Source organism: Aricia agestis, chromosome 18 (genome assembly GCF_905147365.1).
Source record: "Aricia agestis chromosome 18, ilAriAges1.1, whole genome shotgun sequence".
Lineage (NCBI taxonomy): Eukaryota > Metazoa > Arthropoda > Insecta > Lepidoptera > Lycaenidae > Aricia > Aricia agestis.
The window spans coordinates 13400572-13419767 of NC_056423.1; the positions used below are offsets into that span (position 1 = coordinate 13400572).

At 36.9% G+C, this 19196-nt stretch overlaps 1 protein-coding gene across 8 annotated transcripts in view; it reads right to left on the reverse strand.

The window, feature by feature from the left end:
• LOC121735781 (glutamate-gated chloride channel) overlaps nucleotides 1-15293 on the reverse strand; it is a 31530-nt gene extending 16237 nt beyond the window's left edge. For 5 of the 8 annotated variants that reach the window (XM_042126721.1, XM_042126722.1, XM_042126720.1 and 2 more), the window contains exons 1-2: nucleotides 15154-15293; nucleotides 88-162 (exon numbers count right to left, since the gene is read on the reverse strand). In XM_042126721.1, the coding sequence (XP_041982655.1) occupies nucleotides 88-155 (68 nt within the window). In that variant the 5' untranslated portion in view covers nucleotides 156-162; nucleotides 15154-15293. Of the gene's footprint in view, nucleotides 1-87; nucleotides 163-10217; nucleotides 10615-15153 lie in introns of those variants that run through there. The other 3 variants (XM_042126716.1, XM_042126718.1, XM_042126717.1) reach the window with 2 other exon arrangements.
• Between the last annotated feature and the right edge of the window lie 3903 nt (nucleotides 15294-19196).

A 19196-nucleotide genomic window follows, 5' to 3' on the forward strand; every position in this document is an offset into this window, starting at 1 on the left:
ACGTTATCAATTTAGCCTTTTCGATTAATATTTTTAGAAGCGATAAAGGTATTTTGTTTTACTTTATCGATGAAAAAAGTTACTTACGTTGCGAGGTGTAAAAGACAAAATGCTACTAGAAGAAGAATGGCGCATGATGGGCGAGAGATGTCCATCGTCCGACTGAAACAGAACAAAATACCATTGAAAACTTTTTAATCGGGACTTAACGCGACTTATTCAAGTAGTAAGAAGACGTCGCGCTTCTGCAGTCCCCTCGTGATCACGGCCGTTGCAACACGGCCGAAACTACGAGAAAAAGTATGTACTCGTAGTAGCATTACTATTTGAATAAGTCGCGTTAAGTCCCGATTATAATGCAACGCGAAAGTTTAAAATGTTAAAATACCATTTATCATACTGTACATTTCAGAAAATTGGAGAAGGAAACTTCTACTCTGAAACAACCCCTGACCTCTACAAAATATTATAAAACAGATCATCGAGCATGAATAATAACCGCAAGCATTCATTAGTCAATTTAAAAATTGACGTTCGTAATTTGTATTTAAATGTTTGTCATCTCGTTCGTTTCTTACAGTTGATACAATGCCAGATTCTTCCAGTTAAATAAATTACACGTTAAGTCTTATTTATTTACGTTGCCATTTGATAACGGTAATTGCTTTGTGGTTTTGTGGAATTTCTTATCTTTACCATGTATCTATTATTATTTATCATGTGTTTAGTCTAGATTCTAGGACTTTATCTCTTAATTATTATATCGTCTACCGAGAAGCTAATACTATACATTTTATTACACAGCGTACGTCATTAGCATGGATCCGTATTATGGACTCGAGTCTTATGCATTCATATTATAAGTATGGATTCCATAATAATATAATATGAATGCATAATAAGTGTATCTATCTTTCTGTTGTTTTTTTTATATAGTTTAGGATTAATAATAATAATTATAGATAAAGTAACTATATGGCTTTTGGGGTTTGACCTGCCCATTTCCCAATAGAAACAATGTACAACTGATATGTTAGTCTGCCTGTTACCTCTTCGTGCTTAAACGATAACGACGAAAGGTTAATAGAAAAAAAATGTTTTCTTCCGCTAAAATGAACGGTTCCCACGCGATTAACGATTTCGGTGCTACAAAGTACAAAGTTAAAGTTTGTTAAACTTGTGTAAGGTTCAAGTTTTTGATTAAATTAAATAGAATAAATGATGTAAAATGTAAAATGTTTAAATAAAATACTTAAATAAGTAAATAAAATATTTACACATTTATGGAATTATCAAAATATATTTTAGTTAATTATTTGATCATAAAGAGAAACGGATGTTCATAATATTATTTTATACTAACGCCAGTCGAAAGTCAATAACGGTGGTTAGTTTAATATTTAATTTTATAAATATTTTAATGTTAAAAATAAATACTAGAAATTATTTAAATATACATAAATATTATAAACAATTAAAATAAGACTTAAAATTAAAAGCGGAAGCTATTTAAATTGCGCACTAGCGCCACAAGCGGAACTCACACTTTACCCGCCTAAATTATTAAAAGTAGAGAGGGAACTGGTGGACTGGAGGGTTTTTTTTCCAGCCTCCAGGACAGTTGGTGGAGATCCTTCGTAGAGGATAGTCCATAGCAGTAAAGTGTGAGCTCGATGCTTGAGCTATAAAATATAACTATTATTACTGTGAGAAAGTAATTGAAATAGTTAGAGAGGAAAGTGTTGAAAAGTATTCAGTGTTATAAACGTGATTGTGTTAAGTTATTTGAATGAGTGATTGGAGAATTAATGTAATAAACAAAGTGATTGTAGTGTTTGAGTTTTATTTTAACAATAAGTGTACAGTGTTGTTTTACACTTGTTTAATAGTTAGTCATTAATAATAATTTTCTAACTTATAAATTACTAATGTCCCTACTGCTATTTAGCTCACCCCATGTTTATACGGTTAAATATGAAATATCTTACCTCGCTAACGTGTTATTATGTTATTAAATGGGTAAAGCCAAAATTTTGTTACACTTTTAGATTTTTATTTGCGTCTAGTGATAAATAAAGAAACCATATGAGTATAATATGACGAGTTTTTGTTTTCGATTTTCATTGATGTATTTACTAGTTACGTAAATATCAATTTCAAACGTACCTTAGTGAAATTTCTATAGCATTAATACTTAACTTTCTGATTCATAATTTAGTGTGAGGTTACTGGAATGACGATTTTGTTATATAAACTATGAGATTCAAAGTAAATTTTTTAAAGCGTTTTCTGTTACTTTTCCATTACTTTTCCGTTACTTTTCTGTTACTTTTCTGTTACTCTTACTTTTACCCTTTCAAAAGTTTATATTACGTAACGTAAAAGCATTATAAAGGTAGGTGTATACCAGTGGCGAAGGGTGAATTTTATAGAAAGTGAAGAGGGAGTAAAAAAAATACATATTATCTAGAACAAAAAAGTTCAGAACCTTCACTTATAAAATAACATTACATCCTACTAATATAATATACTAGCTGTGCCTCGCGATGTTACCCGCGGCTTAAGTGACATAATAATATAATAAAAGGCTATGAAAAGTACCAATATAGGGTCAAAATGGTTTATGGTAGTGATGATGATGATGAATATAATTTGCATAGTAGCATATTATGCTTTCCGTTCTTAAAACAACGTCGACACTCCTTATTTATGGATCCCTTCATCAGGTCACCACTTTTATGAATATGGTACCAAATTCGGATGATAACCTAAACACCAAAAGAAAAAAATTGAAAATCGGTTCACATACATTCTACTTAGTTTTATTTTAACTAATAACAATAGTCTGCCATTTTCGTCATCTCATTAATTGTACATGCAGCCTTATAACACTTTTACGTTACTTTTACGTTACGGTAACGTAAAAGTATTAACGTTGCTATTCTGTTACTTTTATGTTACTAGTGATAAAATTTTGGCTTTACCCAAATACCGCTTTCGTTTTAATACAAATCATTTGTCATAATTTCTATGCGTCTTTGAAAAAATTTAATAAAAAGGGAACATGAAAATATTTTTCGTACAATAAGTACATTTTTTCACTCACATATTTTTATTGAGCAACATCAAAACAAAAACAACTAAATGCAATCATTGTTTTGTTTTCTATTAAATTAACGTCAAAGCCTATTTCATTAAATATTTACTTGTAATTGGTAGATGCTTACATTGATAGCTCCCGTAGAAACACATAGTTTGTATCTTATATCTTTAAACGAGCAATTCTTGTATATAAATATATAATTGGCATCTCGGAATCGGCCCCAACGATTTTCATGAAATTTAGTATATAGGGGGTTTCGGGGGCGATAAATCGATCTAGCTAGGAATTATTTTTAGAAAATATCTTTTTATTCGTGTTTTATCGAATACCGAGCAAGGCTCGGTCAAACAGCTACTAATGTATAGCTCTAAACGTTACCATAGTTCAATTAAACTTCAAACATCCCTCTTTATTTACACAAGGCCTTTCAAACAGTAATTATAAAATCTGGGTTATATTTATTCACTATAAGCTGGAAATATGTCACTCGTCTTTGCTACAAATAATTACTAGTGTCTCGTATATTACCTACACGAGTATGCGTAGATAGGTACTTAATAATTTGTGTCTATATGCTCCGAGTTTCGCTAATTATTACTAACCTATATTTCTGTAAGTAGGTAAATTAACTAAAGTTTATTTATATTATATAATATTAAAAATATTCTCATCTTCCCTGGGCAATTACACATGATAATCTTGTTCATAGTATTTCGTAGCTATGTTATTAAAAACTTTGATCGCGTCTTAAGCTTGGCATAATTTTACATAATGTTATGTATTTAAACTTGGCATAATATTATGTAGCTGATAACACCCGCAACTCCGTTGCGCCGAAATTTATTTATCGTGGGGAACCGTAGATTTTTCCGCAAAAACTAACCTATGTCCTTTCTCGGGATTAAAGTACTAATTATTTGCACACCAGATTTCTTCCTAATCGAAGAGGTAACAGACATACAGGCACAATTCACATTTAAATAATATTAGTAAAATTTTCTAGTCATATCCCTGATCTCTCAATATGACAAAAAAATATTTGGTTGTGAGACTTGGCATCATTTTACATGGTACTTTTTTAATGATATTTCAATGATTTTACCCTAACGTTTTGGTTTCAACTTGGCAGCGTTTTACACGATGTTTTAGAGTTATTTTACTGCATTGATTTATTTCATTACACTATCTTAAATTGACGTATTTATGAGATATTGTGTTGGTGTAGAGCCAAATGGTTAATCTAGTTGAGTATTCTAAAGTAACTCTTAGTTTTATACGTGGGAGAGCCATGCTTCGGCACGAAGGGGCCGGCTCGACCGGATAAATACCACGTTCTCACAGCAAACCGGCGTGAAACAGCGCTTGCGCTGTGTTTCGCCGAGTGAGTGAGTTTACCGGAGGCCCAATCCCCTAACCCCTACCCTATTCCCTTCCCTACCCTCAACTATTCCCTTCCCTTCCCTTCTCTACCCCTATTACCCTATTCCCTCTTAAAAGGCCGGCAACGCACTTGCAGCTCTTCTGATGCTGCGAGTGTCCATGGGCGACGGAAGTTGCTTTCCATCAGGTGACCCGTCGATATCTCTTTAACACCCTAGAAACTCCACCCAGCTTGAGTGACCCCTCTCCACCAAGCCAATGTCACAACATCTAAAGGCAAAGGGTGGAGCAGCATAAAATCTAAGGAAATCGGAAAATGTCGGACCTACTGGCCGCCACACCGACTGGGACCTCACCGTTGAAAACATTAATATTATGTAATTTATAAAACAATAAATATATATTTATATATACTTAAATAAAAAAAAGTGTCCATGGCGTGATGGACCACAATTAATTAAAATTCATAATATTATTTCAATTATCCTTGGTGCGAAAAAACTAAATAATAAAATAACAAAAAAAGTATATGGACGAACAGTCCATAGACGGCCACAATTTTATAATTAAAAAAAAAGTAACTCTTAATACCTGATAACAGCTTTAGCAATATTGGTTAGTTTATTCTCATTCGTAATTTAAATTATTTTACTTTTTATTGGCTAAGTTAAAACTGTACATAGTTGCCAGAGATTAAATTGAATCCCGTACTTTTTCCCGCGCTAAAAAGTAGCCTCTTTTTGACTACAGGGAAAGACGTAATTTAGGCCATTAGGCATTAGGCGACTATATCACTTTTTTTAATTGGTCCTTAAATTAGTAGTTTCTCAGCCTATTCGATGCAAACTAACAAACAGCTTGCATCTTTTAAGATCCAAGATTCCAAAATCAACACTACAAAATTTTTGCAAGTAAAATCTCGTTAAGTGACATGACGCCGCGATGCCTATGTCAATAAAATAAATAAAAATAAGATAAATAAAATATATTTTTATTCAAAATAGGTATCATGATATACTTTTTGAAAGTCGAACGAAGAAACTACGTTGCCTACCACCGGTTCGGGAACTACCTCGCCGAGAAGAACCGGCGTAAGAAACTCTCACGGAGCCATCTTTTACTAAAAAAATGGAAAATTACAATGTAATCAGTTATGGCTTACAGCTATGTAACAAAAATAAAAGAAAAGTAACCTGCATGGAGCCACCCTATTCCCAAGGTGTGCTGTCCTCGAAGAAATCATTGACTTTATAATACGCTTTAGCACACTAACGTTCTTTAACTGCTTTTTTATTTTCTGGGATTTTATTGTATATATACATTGGCCTTTAAAGGATTTGCTTATTTTGGCTAGTGTGAACATTGGTATTGCTAACTTGTTCTTATTTCTAGTATTTACATTATGATTATCTTCTTTCTAACATATAAGAGATTTTCCAAAATGTATTGAGATGTGACGGTCAGAATTCTTATTAATTCTTTAAATTTTTCTCTTACAGATTCCAAAGACAACATATTATAAATAGAACGAATAGCTCGCTTCTGCAGCACAAATATTGTATTAATGTCCGCCGCGTTTCCCCACAAGAGGATGACTTAAGACATTATGCTATGAAAGTAGCTAAAGTAAACTAATCGCGCGGTCTCTACATCAGTGATTTCACGATTTTTTTTAACAGCATATGCTGCAGAACTAAGCTTATCTGCCAGTTTCGCAATATTTGGACCCCATTGTAACTTACAATCCAGCGTTATGCCTAGGAATACAGTGGTGTCTACTAAATTCATTTTCTCATCATTTAATAGTACATTGGTTTGTACTTGCCTAACATTTGGCAAGATAAATTTTAAACATTTTGTTTTATTAGAGTTCAAAAGTAAATTATTAGCATTAAACCAATGTACTATTTTTGAGAGAGCACCATTTACCTCGTCATAATTAAATTGTCGCCCCTTCACATTAAAAATTAGTGAAGTGTCATCAGCAAAAAGTACTATCGCATGCTTATCTTTAAGAAGATAAGGTAAATCATTTATATAGATGAGAAAAAGAAAAGGCCCTAAAATGGACCCTTGTGGCACACCTAGTTTTATTTTGGTTCCATTAGACCTTATGGACTTAACTTCCACCCTCTGCGTTCTATTTGTAAGGTAAGATTTTAGAAGTTTAAGTGCCGTGCCCCTTACACCATAATAATGGTGTAGTTTTCTTATTAGAGTATCATACTCCACACAGTCAAATGCTTTAGAGAGATCGCAGAAAATACCAAATGCATTCTGCGACCCCTCCCAAGCTTCAAAAATACTACACAGAAGACTAATGCCTGCATCTGTTGTAGACCGACCTTTAGTAAAACCAAATTGATTATTATGTTATAAATTATTTGAGTTAAAATGAGCAAGTAATTGATTTAGAATTATTTTTTCAAAGATTTTACTTAAAGTCGGCAATATGCATATTGGTGTATAGTTGGCTGGTTCTGATTTCTTTCCAGCTTTAAATAGAGGCATCACCTTGCTGTGCTTCATTAAGTCTGGGAATACTTAATAATTCTCATCCATTTTTAATCGAATGCAACTTGTCTAAGTACCAGGGTCTATAGGTAATTAGGTACTAACTACCTACTAGGTGTACATTTACAAGCAACTCAAGCAAGTATTATAATCACAAAGGTTAAGTAGGAAATTAAATAAGGAACAAGTCTCTCTCGCGGATATTGGAGAAAGAGCCCCTTTATTTGTACCCCTTTCAAAGGGGGTTCACAGGGGGTCACAAGAGGTACAGGGGGTCTTGGTGCTTAATAATGGAGACGGATGTGCCCCGACGTGTGGCCTTAAATAACATGCTCTAAAAGCTTTGCCCTTTTGCAATAACCGGTAAAAGCTAATAATATATTTATGTGTGGTTAAAGCTACCTACAAGTTGTAGCCTACAAACTGATAGAAGTGTTTTTAATTTTTATGATACGGTGTACATGTTTCTGAGACTTTTGATTGGTTACCGTCAAAATAACAAATCAGTAGGTAACGATAAAAGAAACTAGACAATAATAATTATTATTGTCTAGTTTCATAATTACGCAAAGTTCAGAGCAGTGAGCGTCACTAGCACATACACTAAGGGTCGGTTGCACCAACTTATTTTAGCTATAACTGTTACTTTAACTATAACTTTAACTATAACTACAAAGCAAAATGTCAAATCTTTAGGTAAAGTCAAAAATGGACGCCATATTTAGCCCGGCCGCACATTGTCCGAATTCTGATCAGAAACAGTTGAATTTCGCCGGACCGCCACCCCGCACACTATCCGAAATATCCTTCCGGCGAGTTTGAGCTCACTCAGCTCAGTACAAAATGTAAGAGACAGCGCGGACGTTCAACTGTTTCTGATCAGAAATTTCGGACAATGTGCGGTCGGGCTTAACCTTAACCTTGAGCTCGACAAGACTTTGAATGAACGTGGCGAAAAAAGGAACTAACGCTGTCATCATACAAAAACGCCATTTTGACAGTTCTCCTTTACCAGCAGCGCCCCCGCCCACGTTCATTTCAAGCCTTGCCGGACCAGCAGTTGTCATCTGTCAAATTATGTGGTCAAAGTTGAGGTTAAAGTTAAAGTTAGTCTTAACCTAACCATAACTTTGACCATAACTTTAACTTTATCCACGCCTCTGGTGCAACTCACCCTAAACAATCCGACCAAAATCTGACATGTTGCAAACGTCGAACAAAACTTTTTGTTAATGTCTGTATACGTAGGAGATCCACGAATGTGCCGGCTCGACCGGAGAAATACCACGTTCTCACAGAAAACCGGCGTGAAACAGCGCTAGCGCTGTGTTTCGCCGAGTGAGTGAGTTTACCGGAGGCCCAATCCCCTACCCTATTCCCTTCCCTACCCTCCTCTATTCCGTTCCCATCCCTACCCTCCCCTATTACCTCTTAAAAGGCCGGCAACGCACTTGCAGCTCTTCTGATGCTGCGAGTGTCCATGGGCGACGGAAGTTGCTTTCCATCAGGTGACCCGTTTGCTCGTTTGCCCCTTTATTTCATATTAAAAAAAAAATGTCCACAATCGCAACAATAATATATCGTTAATCGTATCAGGTAATGATTTATGGAATTTTTCCTGAAGAAAATCCAAGAATAAAAAGCCGAACATTTCTTTCGTACGTAATCTTTTTTTAAGCCAAGTATAGCACAAAAGGCCAAATTCATAGCCAACTCGCCCTTACAGAGATCCGATTTCATAAAAATATAGGGCAAGGTATTTTCTGCGTTATTTTTAGCTTCGACAACTAGAGGTGTCACAGTTTTAGATGTAAAAACTTATGTTTAAGTTACCTACGGGGTTGTTTAATATGTTATAGTTACGAAAGTTTCAAGTTTGGTTGTATGGATGTTTAAACGAATGCTGCAAAATGACGCCCGGTCCGCAACTCCGTTGCGCCAAAATTTGTTTATCACGCGGCAACCGTACACTTTTTCGGGAAAATAAATCCAGAATCCTATGTGCCGGGGACTCAAAATATCTCTATGGAGAGAATAATAAATGGTAGAATTTGGTATGTCCAGCAATATCGGTTCAATGGTTTAGACGTGAAGAGGTACCTAAGTGCATGGGCGCCGGCAGGGGGGTGCCAGGGGGTGCACTTGCACCCCTTGGGAATCTCGGGATCAACAGGAAATATTGAAATAAAAAGCATTTTGTAACCCTATTACCATGCCGTACAAGGATAGGTCGTAATGTTTCGGCACTAAATGTTTTATGTTGACGTAAATAGACAGTCACTGTTGTTCGTAAAAAGTTAAAAGAAAAGAAAGAAATCTGCACCCCTTGGAAATTATTTCTGCCGGCTCTCATGGGTGCCCAGACAGACAGACCCATTTTCGCATTTATAATATTAAGTATGAATGGATATGCAGACTTTTTCAAAACTTAATTTATTAACTTTGCAGATCTTGAAAGACTTTTGCTTCCTTTTTTCCTTGACGTAATTTAAAGTAGGTATACGACTCTACATTTGCCCATCATTATGAACAAAGTATATTACGTGCGTACGAAGAGATCTATAATAGCTCATGATCCGCATCGATTTTGCTTAATTGTCAGCTACACCCGCAGACCGCAGACAGTGTAATTAAATTGGCAAAATTGGTTTTCTAACATGGCCACAGAATATATTATATTAGTTGTACACATGGCTCAACGTCAAGTGAAGCTTTTAGGCATGTAAATTAGTAGCATAATAAATATAATATTATTATATTTGAGAGCCTTATATTCAACAAGGTGAAGGTGTAAGGAAACTAAGTGATATTTAATACTTTAGGGTGTGTATGGAACATGGGTCCCTAATTAAATAGAGTATTTTTTTTTACATTGGGAAACTTCATGACGCTGCGGCGCTTGGCCATACAAATTACAAATCCCAAAAAAAAATTGCTCTTCCAGCGCTGCTACTTTTACAGTGAATTCTACAGGCACAAGGGTGTCCTAAAGTTTTGTTACACCCTGTTTTATTTTTTACACGCTTCACTTAGTTTTATAACACCCTGTTTAAATAGTACTTAAAATATATTTTGTCCCATTAGACATAATGTTTTGGCAGAGAGTGCGCTGGGGATCTTGGAAGTTACTAATTATTTACTAAGAGTAACATCCGTGTCATGATGATGCATCATGACACGGATTGTTTCTCTTCCTTAGTACAACTAAAATTAACCTTACCCTTTAAATTATGCGGTTGTTATAAATAAATTCAAATTACGAAAGTGCCGCCAAATGCACTAGTAAATGTCACAGATTAAACATAAAAGCCACAGATGAAATACACGAAATTAAGTTTCCGATTAAATAAATTATTCTTGTCGTTAGAGACACTTGAAAGGAAAAATATTAAACTTGGCCTTAAATTAAAAATCACACGAATAAAAGCGCCTAGTTATTTTCCAGTCTCACACAATCCAAAGTTTAAAAAAAGTTAACAACTTTTTTTTAATAAAAAAAAATCGATGGTGGCAAAACCACTATAAGCGGCGACCAAATAAAAAAAGTTATTTAAAAAAAAGTATTCGAATAAAGGCAACGGCGCGGCGCGGCCGGGAAATCCAACGTTCGATATCGGCACGGGGCGCGGCGCGACTTGGCCCGGCCGGCTCGCTTCGCGGGAAAACGGCCGCATCTGCGCACATCACAGTGACCTTTGACCCCGAAATGTCAGATTCGACTGACAGCCACATTTCCCGCGCACAGTGACATTTAAACCATGTCACGTCCTATTTTGAAGTAACGTATCCTAGACTAAAAAAATATAAGGACATCATCTATTGAAGATACCAGTTTATAGAAGTTTATATGAAGACGAGCTTTTGCCCGCGGCTTCGCTCGCGTTAAGAAGTGTTATTATATACAAACTTTCATCCCCTTTTTGAACCCCTTGGGGTTGGAATTTATCAAAATCCCTTCTTAGCGGATGCCTGCGTCATAACATCTACCTGCATGCCAAATTTCAGCCCGATCCGTCCAGTAGTTTGGGCTGTGCGTTGATAGATCACCATGTCAGTCAGTCACCTTTGAGTTTTATATATATAGATAAGTACCACTAGGAACTTTAGGTTTTACGAGAATACTTAAATATGAATGAAGGTAGGTATAATTGTTTGGTACGCCCTACAGCCTGCAGCCTGCAGCCTGAACTGGTTGATGGATAGCTTAAGAGCTTTCGTTTTTGTGTTGACTTCGAGAGTGACACTGGGTATATCGAAATGCAGTCGTTATTAAAAGTATGTAGTAGGTGACGAAGCTAGCTTTGCAGAATACACAATCGACGAGGATCATGGACAATCATTGAAGGATCTGCACGATGTGGACGATCGCTGGTAGAGTTGCGACGTAGGTTAGTCCACGGAGTAAAAACAAAATCGTACCCGGTACCCGCAACTCTGCCTTAGGCGGGGCGTAGAGCATCATGGGGTTTAGTGGAAAGACTCTTCTGGTGAGTCCGGCCAATGTTCCCAATTCACTCGGGATGCGTAAAGTTTCCCCAAGTAAAAAAAAGGTCATGGGCATAGACAAATATTATATGAGGGGGATATTAGTCTATAATAGCCCTCTGTACACTTTGGGCCAACGAATTCAGCCAGTGCATTGGGCTATCGTGTACAGACCTGCCTGGCCATAAATTGGTAGCGACATTCCATGCTCTACAAGTCTACACACAGCCTATAGACTCAATGCGCTGGCTCAATGCATTGGCCCAATGCAGTGGAGGATTTAAATTTTTTATAACCGCAGGCTACTTTCTTTCCGCTTCCCCGTGTTCGAAATCTTCCACCAGCCACCACCCTAGGACACTCGTCACTACCGCTCGCCAAGGGTATAAGTCTGTCAAGAAAGTGAAGAAATTAAAAAGTGGCAACATCGTAGTGTCATCCCTTTCAAATCAATCTAAGAAACAAGGGATGACACTACGATGTTGCCACTTTTTAATTTCTTCACTTTCTTGACAGACTATAATACATAGTAACCATTTAGTAATCTGTGGCCAAGGACGTTGCCGCCCTTAGTCCGCGGCCTATACGGCCTATTTATAAATCCAGGACTGGGCCAATGTGTACTTATGATTCTCTTCATTCCTTGCTCAGGAAGGACCAACGTCCCAATGTGGAAAGCGCATAGGTATTTCATGCAGTTTATTTACAAACACTCCAGTCATTAGTTAGCGCGGGCGTCGACGCGTGCACTTGGCACTGCCATCATGTGCATGCCGTCTGCCAACTACCCACAAAGTACAACACAGAGACGCACTCAGTAACAAGTAAATTCAATTTATTTTAAAGGTATTTGGACTAGATAATTCATGTTGCATGGCAATCATCAACCGACGGTCAATAACATTGAAAGCTTTGTGTAAAACGCATCTGCAAATATTTTTTTTAATATAAAGTTAGTATGTAATGATTTAAAGAAAGGTGCCAGTTTAAGTCTAAAATATTCTGAGGAAAAGTCCTCGCAATAGGAAATAGGATTCGTTAGAAAATTAGTGATAACTGATAACCGACAAATTAAAAGCTTTGCCTTGTAACAATTATCACCGCGGCACCGTTAAAACTCTACATCGATGTTATCATACAATTTTTTTTTTTTTATGAAAGAAGGGGGCAAACGAGCAAACGGGTCACCTGATGGAAAGCAACTTCCGTCGCCCATGGACACTCGCAGCATCAGAAGAGCTGCAGGTGCGTTGCCGGCCTTTTAAGAGGGAATAGGGTAATAGGGGAGGGTAGGGATGGGAAGGGAAGAGAATAGGGGAGAATAGGGAAGGGAATTGGGCCTCCGGTAAACTCACTCACTCGGCGAAACACAGCGTAAGCGCTGTTTCACGCCGGTTTTCTGTGAGAACGTGGTATTTCTCCGCTCGAGCCGGCCCATTCGTGCCGAAGCATGGCTCTCCCACGTATAAATTACAATACATACCATTTTTTTTTAAACACAAAACTAAGAGTAAGGGCCGATTCACACCGGAATGGCAGCGGCGAGGCGAGCTCTTTCAGCGTCATATGATTTTAAATTTTATCTTCATTATTGTAATACAAAGTATCGCTTGAGAAATCGCGGCCGCCGGCGGTCGCCAGCGGCCACGAGCGGCCACGGGCGGCCGTAGACTTCTCAAGCGATACTATGTATTACAATAATGAAGATAAAGTTTAAAATCATATGACGCTGAAAGAGCTCGCCTCGCCGCTGCCATTCCGGTGTGAATCGGCCCTATAAAGGTGAAGCTACCGATTTTCGAACATTGATTTTATGAAACAGTACTTAACTGAATCCGGCCCGCTTATAAGATCAATCTTGTGTTGTCACTTATGTTGTGGCTTAATTCAGAAATAGTACCAAATACAAATATTATGTATAGGTAGACATTACTATCTTATGAGAAATAACTGTATGGTTATTTATTTAAGTAGTTAAAGCCCACCGTTCTGCACAAATTCGTTTATCACGCGGAAACCGTTCATTTTGCAGGATAAAAAGTACTCTATGTCTTTTCACGAGACTTATGGGTATCTCCATGCCAAATTTCATTAAGGCGACGCCTTGATAATTTCGCTATAGCGATATCGATTTTTCTCAGCAATGACTAAAGCTAAGAAATTAAAGTTCATTGTCAGTATTCATCATGTCTTTGTCTTTGAATTACCCATAGCATAACACGATTGGTAAACTTTTATAACACAGAATAATCAATCAAAAAGACCTCTGTAAAAAAGGGATTCCTATTTTGCCAACAGAGGAGCGTGATTTAAGCTTCCAAAATTTGTACATAAATTGGTTCAAGCATACACTTTAATTTGCCCATAGCTTATATGAAATGTATTTATGATTTTTAAATTACGCGACAAAAACCGTTTTGTCGCTTACGCCCTTTCCATTGAAGACCTATAGAGTACAGACCAATCGCATTTATAATATTAGTATGGACTTAAAGAACGAAATAAGCGATTATTGTAATCTCTTCAACGCCTTAGTTCTCAGTTCTCAGTGATCTCACCGAAAAGATTACTTTTAGGTGATTGAACAAATGAACACCTTTGTATTATGATAATCAGCGTCGGTCTATTAAAAGCATGTCTTGAATAAAATGTTTACTAATTATGCTGTATGCATAATATTAGATATAAAATTATTGCTTTTGTTACAAAGGCTGAAGTAGAATTTAAGTAAGTACTTAAAATATAAAATAATAAACATTTTATTCAGGTTTAGGTTTAGCTACTAAGTGAAAACGGTACAGACAGCATCTGTCTCTTTCTAACATTGGTGACGTCATACGTCATTACTCATTAGTGTTGTGTACAAAACTAATACATAATAAATAATAATATATTGGCTTTTCCGAAAATACAGTCCATTCAGATATTACCTTTGGTAAGTATGACTTTTATACCGACAAGTTAAGGGTCACTTTTATAAAAACTCCCGAGGAAAAAAAAAATCTGAAACTTTGTTTCCTGTTGAACAACTTGATTAGTAGATGTTCTTATATTATTAATAATAGTAGAACAATAACGTTTCATATCTCAAAATAAACGTTCTTATACTGTGTGTGCACCACGTGCGCACGCTGGGATTCGCTATAATAAACTATAAGGAATGATGAAAATACCGTCTTTAAAATCCATAACTTACTTGTAACCTCCAAACAATTCGGAAAACATTTAATAAATTAAAATTATTGAATGTTTTCCGAATTGTCTGAGTCTTTTCTACAACCGGGGGCTTTACCTCATTTCAACCATATTTTATGTATTTGGTGAAGAAGAAGAACAATTGAATACGAATTTTCGGGTGTGGGTAGTTCACAGATAACGGCAAACTGTTTAATTTTTTTAAAGTCTTTTTGATTGTTTTTTTTTAATAATTCCTGACATTAGCGCGTTCAAACAAACTCTTCAGCATTGAGATATAAGTAAGTACCTACTTATACCTCAATGCTCTTCAGCTTTATAATATTAGTATAGATTATTATGAAATCTTTTAAATATTGTTCCCTACTGGAAAATCTCAGAAATCACTTTAAGTTCAACCATATACCTGTATAAAAAATTTAAATGTGCGATTCTAGGCTGTTACTTAACAAACAATTTAAAAAAAAACAACTCACATTCAGCAAACTCCCATCTCCACTCCCTAGCCGCGATCGATAAATGTTTAAAAAAAAATAGCTCTTCTAAATTCAAACCCGTTTCGCGGGAGCTACGGGCGGGCACTGGCGCGGGCGTGTCGCTATCGATCCCCGCAGCGCGCAGCCTCCGGGCTACAGAGAGGCTGGGCGGGAATTAGTTACGTGTGCTGTACATTGCGGACTCCGAGCCCATAGCACCCATAGTTACTATGTGAGCTATATTTAGATGAGTTAATCCTGGTATAGCGTGGGATAGTTATGTTTATAATTGCAGATTCAATTTATGTAACAAAGAAACAATAGAGGTACCTACCAAGTTTACCGTCAGGATTATTGTGCATTAATATTTTACTTACTTAAATAACATTTGTGTTAAATATACTAGTACATCCATACTAATATTATAAATACGAAAGTATTTCTGTCTGTCTGTCTGTTACCTCTTCACGCCCAAACCACTGAACCAATTTTGCTGAAATTTGGCATGGAGATACTTTGAGTCCCGGGAAGGACATAGGATATTTTGTATCCCGGAAAATGTACGGTTCCCGCGCGATAAAATAATTTTGGCGCAACGGAGTTGCGGGCGTCATCTAGTATTACCACAGAATATATATTAGTTGTTATTACATACTTTTTAATACAAATTTATTTTTTATTCGCTCTGAAATAACTAAAGTTTACCAAATGAGTGTTTAGTTATTGTTCTGAAGTCCGAAGGAAACATTATTATTTTTTAACATCTCGGTTGTTGAGGACCGCGGAGGTTCATAAGATATTATAGCAGTACTTTTAACACTTGTTTAATCCATATTTTATGGGACTAATCCCTAAAAACTTAAATAAAGTTAATTATAACGTTTCTAAATAGCACAATCTATTTTTAGCCGCTACACGAAACCAGCAATGTACAGCATGCTGCTTATAAAAGTCGCTTCACCGTGATTATGCACGCTACAGGACTTGTGATCGAAGCCTGCCCGGGGCCCTGCACCTGCACCGGGACACTGGGGGCACTGGACAGGGGGCAATATACGGGGGGCACTCTCTAATAGCTGTGGGAAGGGATGAGAGAGTGAGAATGGCTACAATAATGCCTCCTACAACGGTTCCGGCGACGGTGGCCGGTTTCATTGAAACCAGTCTAGCTACGCGTGTTTTTGTAGTGCTCAAGTGTGTGCGCAGTAACTCTCTCTCTTTCCTTACTCTCGTAACCCAGTTGGACGGATGTCTCTCTCACACGACCAGTGAGAATCAGACGCAGAACTTATTACATGCCCATCCGACGCGTGGATCATCTTATCAGTTATATTCAGGCGATTACTAACCAAATTTTGAACATGTTTCCAAAGAATCGAACCCACGACCGCGGATCGAGTCAAGAGCCAAGAGCTACGCTTTAAAGCACTGGACCACGTGCGATTTTGCTGAAATTTGGTATGGAGATTATTTGAGTCCCGGGAAAGGACATAGGATACTTTTTATCCCGGAAAAATGTACGGTTCCTGCGCGATAAACGCCTTATGGCATACAAAGGTGCGGGCGGGATCTAGTCTATTTTTAACCGACTTCCAAAAAGGAGAAGGTTATATTATGTTCATCTGTTTATATTTTTTTACAGTATTATGTAGTATCCTAGCTTTAGGTACTGGCAACACTAACGGTATAGGGGGAGGGGGGAGTACTAAACTAATTACATCTCCGTTGACCGCATGTTGCCCTAGTAGCGGCAGTGGCCGAACTACCGAATATTGATTAATTGTCAACTGTCAGAACAGCGGCTCTCAAACTTTTTTGGTGCCGGACCCCTAATTAGAAGTACTACACAACTTAGTTCGCCGAAGGACGTAAATTTTTAGAAACCGTAGTTTTTCCGGGGTAAATTAATGCTTTGTTCAGAGTTCCTGAACCGGTGGTAGGCAACGTAGTTTCATGATACCCTTTTTGAATAAAAAGATATTTTATTTATTTACAGAGACCGGGATTTACGCTATCTACATAACCATAAAAATCAGTTTAGCGGTGAGGTAACAGAGTACAGATAGGCAGAGATTTTGCATTGATAATAATATAAGGTAGGTAAGGATTTCAAATAATTAATTGGAATGCATGTCTGTCTGTCTGTTAAAATTATTAAACTGCTACACTGATTGTGCTGAAATGACATAGAGTCATCTGAAAGGACATAATATGATAGTTTTTATCTCTAAAAATGTATGGTTAGTGGTTACCTAATACCTTGACAATATCTTTTGCGATTCCATTGTAAAAAAAAGATTTACCTCTTGTTTACCGACAAATGTATGGTCACATTTAGCAATTCCTCTCAATCAATTCAGCAAATGAATTGTCAAAACTGTCAAACTGACAAAATATGTCAAATCAGTACAAAAATACAGAAATGACTTGCAAGCAGAGTTGCATTTTGCGATTTTAGAAAAATGAATCATATTATGATTCATATCATGATTCTTCAAAGCGACCATTTTAGCCCCGCAGGTTCCTCTTCACAAAGTTACGGTTTTTTTATTTCGCCGTAAAATCTGTTAATTTATGTCTTGTTTACAAGGAAGTATGTATATCAAATGGCCCGTACTATATTACGTTGTCATCCATCATAGGCCATAGCTGACGGACGGTACGCGTGCCAAAAAGTAAAAACCATTGAGAATTTTAGGACTGTATTCACTACACCATAACGGTTACTACCAACTACCAAGTACCAACGAAAAGCAAAACAGCTCTATAAATTCAAATGCAAGTTGCCTAAGAAGCCAGAATCAGTGATGGATCTTCCTGTTCCTTACATAGGTAGATAATAATAGAGTCCACTGTAAAAGTAGCAACTAGCAACATTTTTTTTTCTGATTTGTATGGGCAAGCGCCCCCGACCAGCTTCATGAATTTTCCATACAAAAGTTTAAAAAAAAGTTGCTCTTTCAGCGCTGCCACTTTTACAGTCAACTATATACAAGGACATACATATACACACCCTAAAGTAACTCTCTGTTTTGTAATAACTTACACCTGTATTTTCTTTACGTTTTAATACAAACTGAGTATAGTTGCACCTTATGCATGTCGTTGTCGTATAGTTGCACCCATAAACCGCAGTGTGCCCCAATTGTTCGCGGCCAGCCCATCAGAAGTCAGAACTACAGTTTAAAGTATTTCACATGACCCTTACATCTAGGCCATAAGGGTTACTTTCCTGTGACTCAAATGTAGAATAACTTTGTACGGTCAACACAACTTATGAATTGACTTACAACACTAAAAGCTGTTGTGAGTAGTAGCTTTGCGTCGGCACGAATGTAGTCGAGACCACCTCCTCAAACGGCCTCTCAGAAATCCGGCGTGAAGTGATGGTTTTGTTGTTTTGCCGAGATTACTGTTCACCATGCAACAGTACGCCATTCTCTTGCTCCGCAAAGCCCAGCGGTTCTGGGATAAATTGCTTTTAGAAATGTCTAATGTATTAATAAATAAATTTATTAATTTAAAGACATAATTTTGTGGTCCGTCAAAAATTACACTTTTTGAAAGGGTTTCGCCTTTCGCGGTCCGTCACCCAAAAAAGTTTGAGAACCGCTGCCTTACATAATTATTGTGAAAATTATGGCCGCTACGTCGCTCGTTGCACTAAATGTCGTTTATTGTGTGAACGTAAATTTTTGTACCATAATAGGGTTCCGTACCCAAAGGTTAGAGACGGGACCCTATTATGTCTGTCTGTCTGTTTGTCTGCAGAGTGCAGACTGTCTGACTCCATCAGGTACTCTCCAGGCTGTAACTCAAGAACCGCTATAGCTAGACTTCTGAAAATTTCACAGTTTGTGTACTGTTGCCGCTATAACAATAAACATATATTAAGTAAATACTAAAAACAAATTAAAATGTATATTTAAGGGGGGCTCCCATACAATACAACAAACATGATTTTAGTGGCCTTTTTTGCTCACTGACATAGTAAGTACTACGTAGTACTTACTACCTCAGTGTTTTTGCTAGTATCAATAATG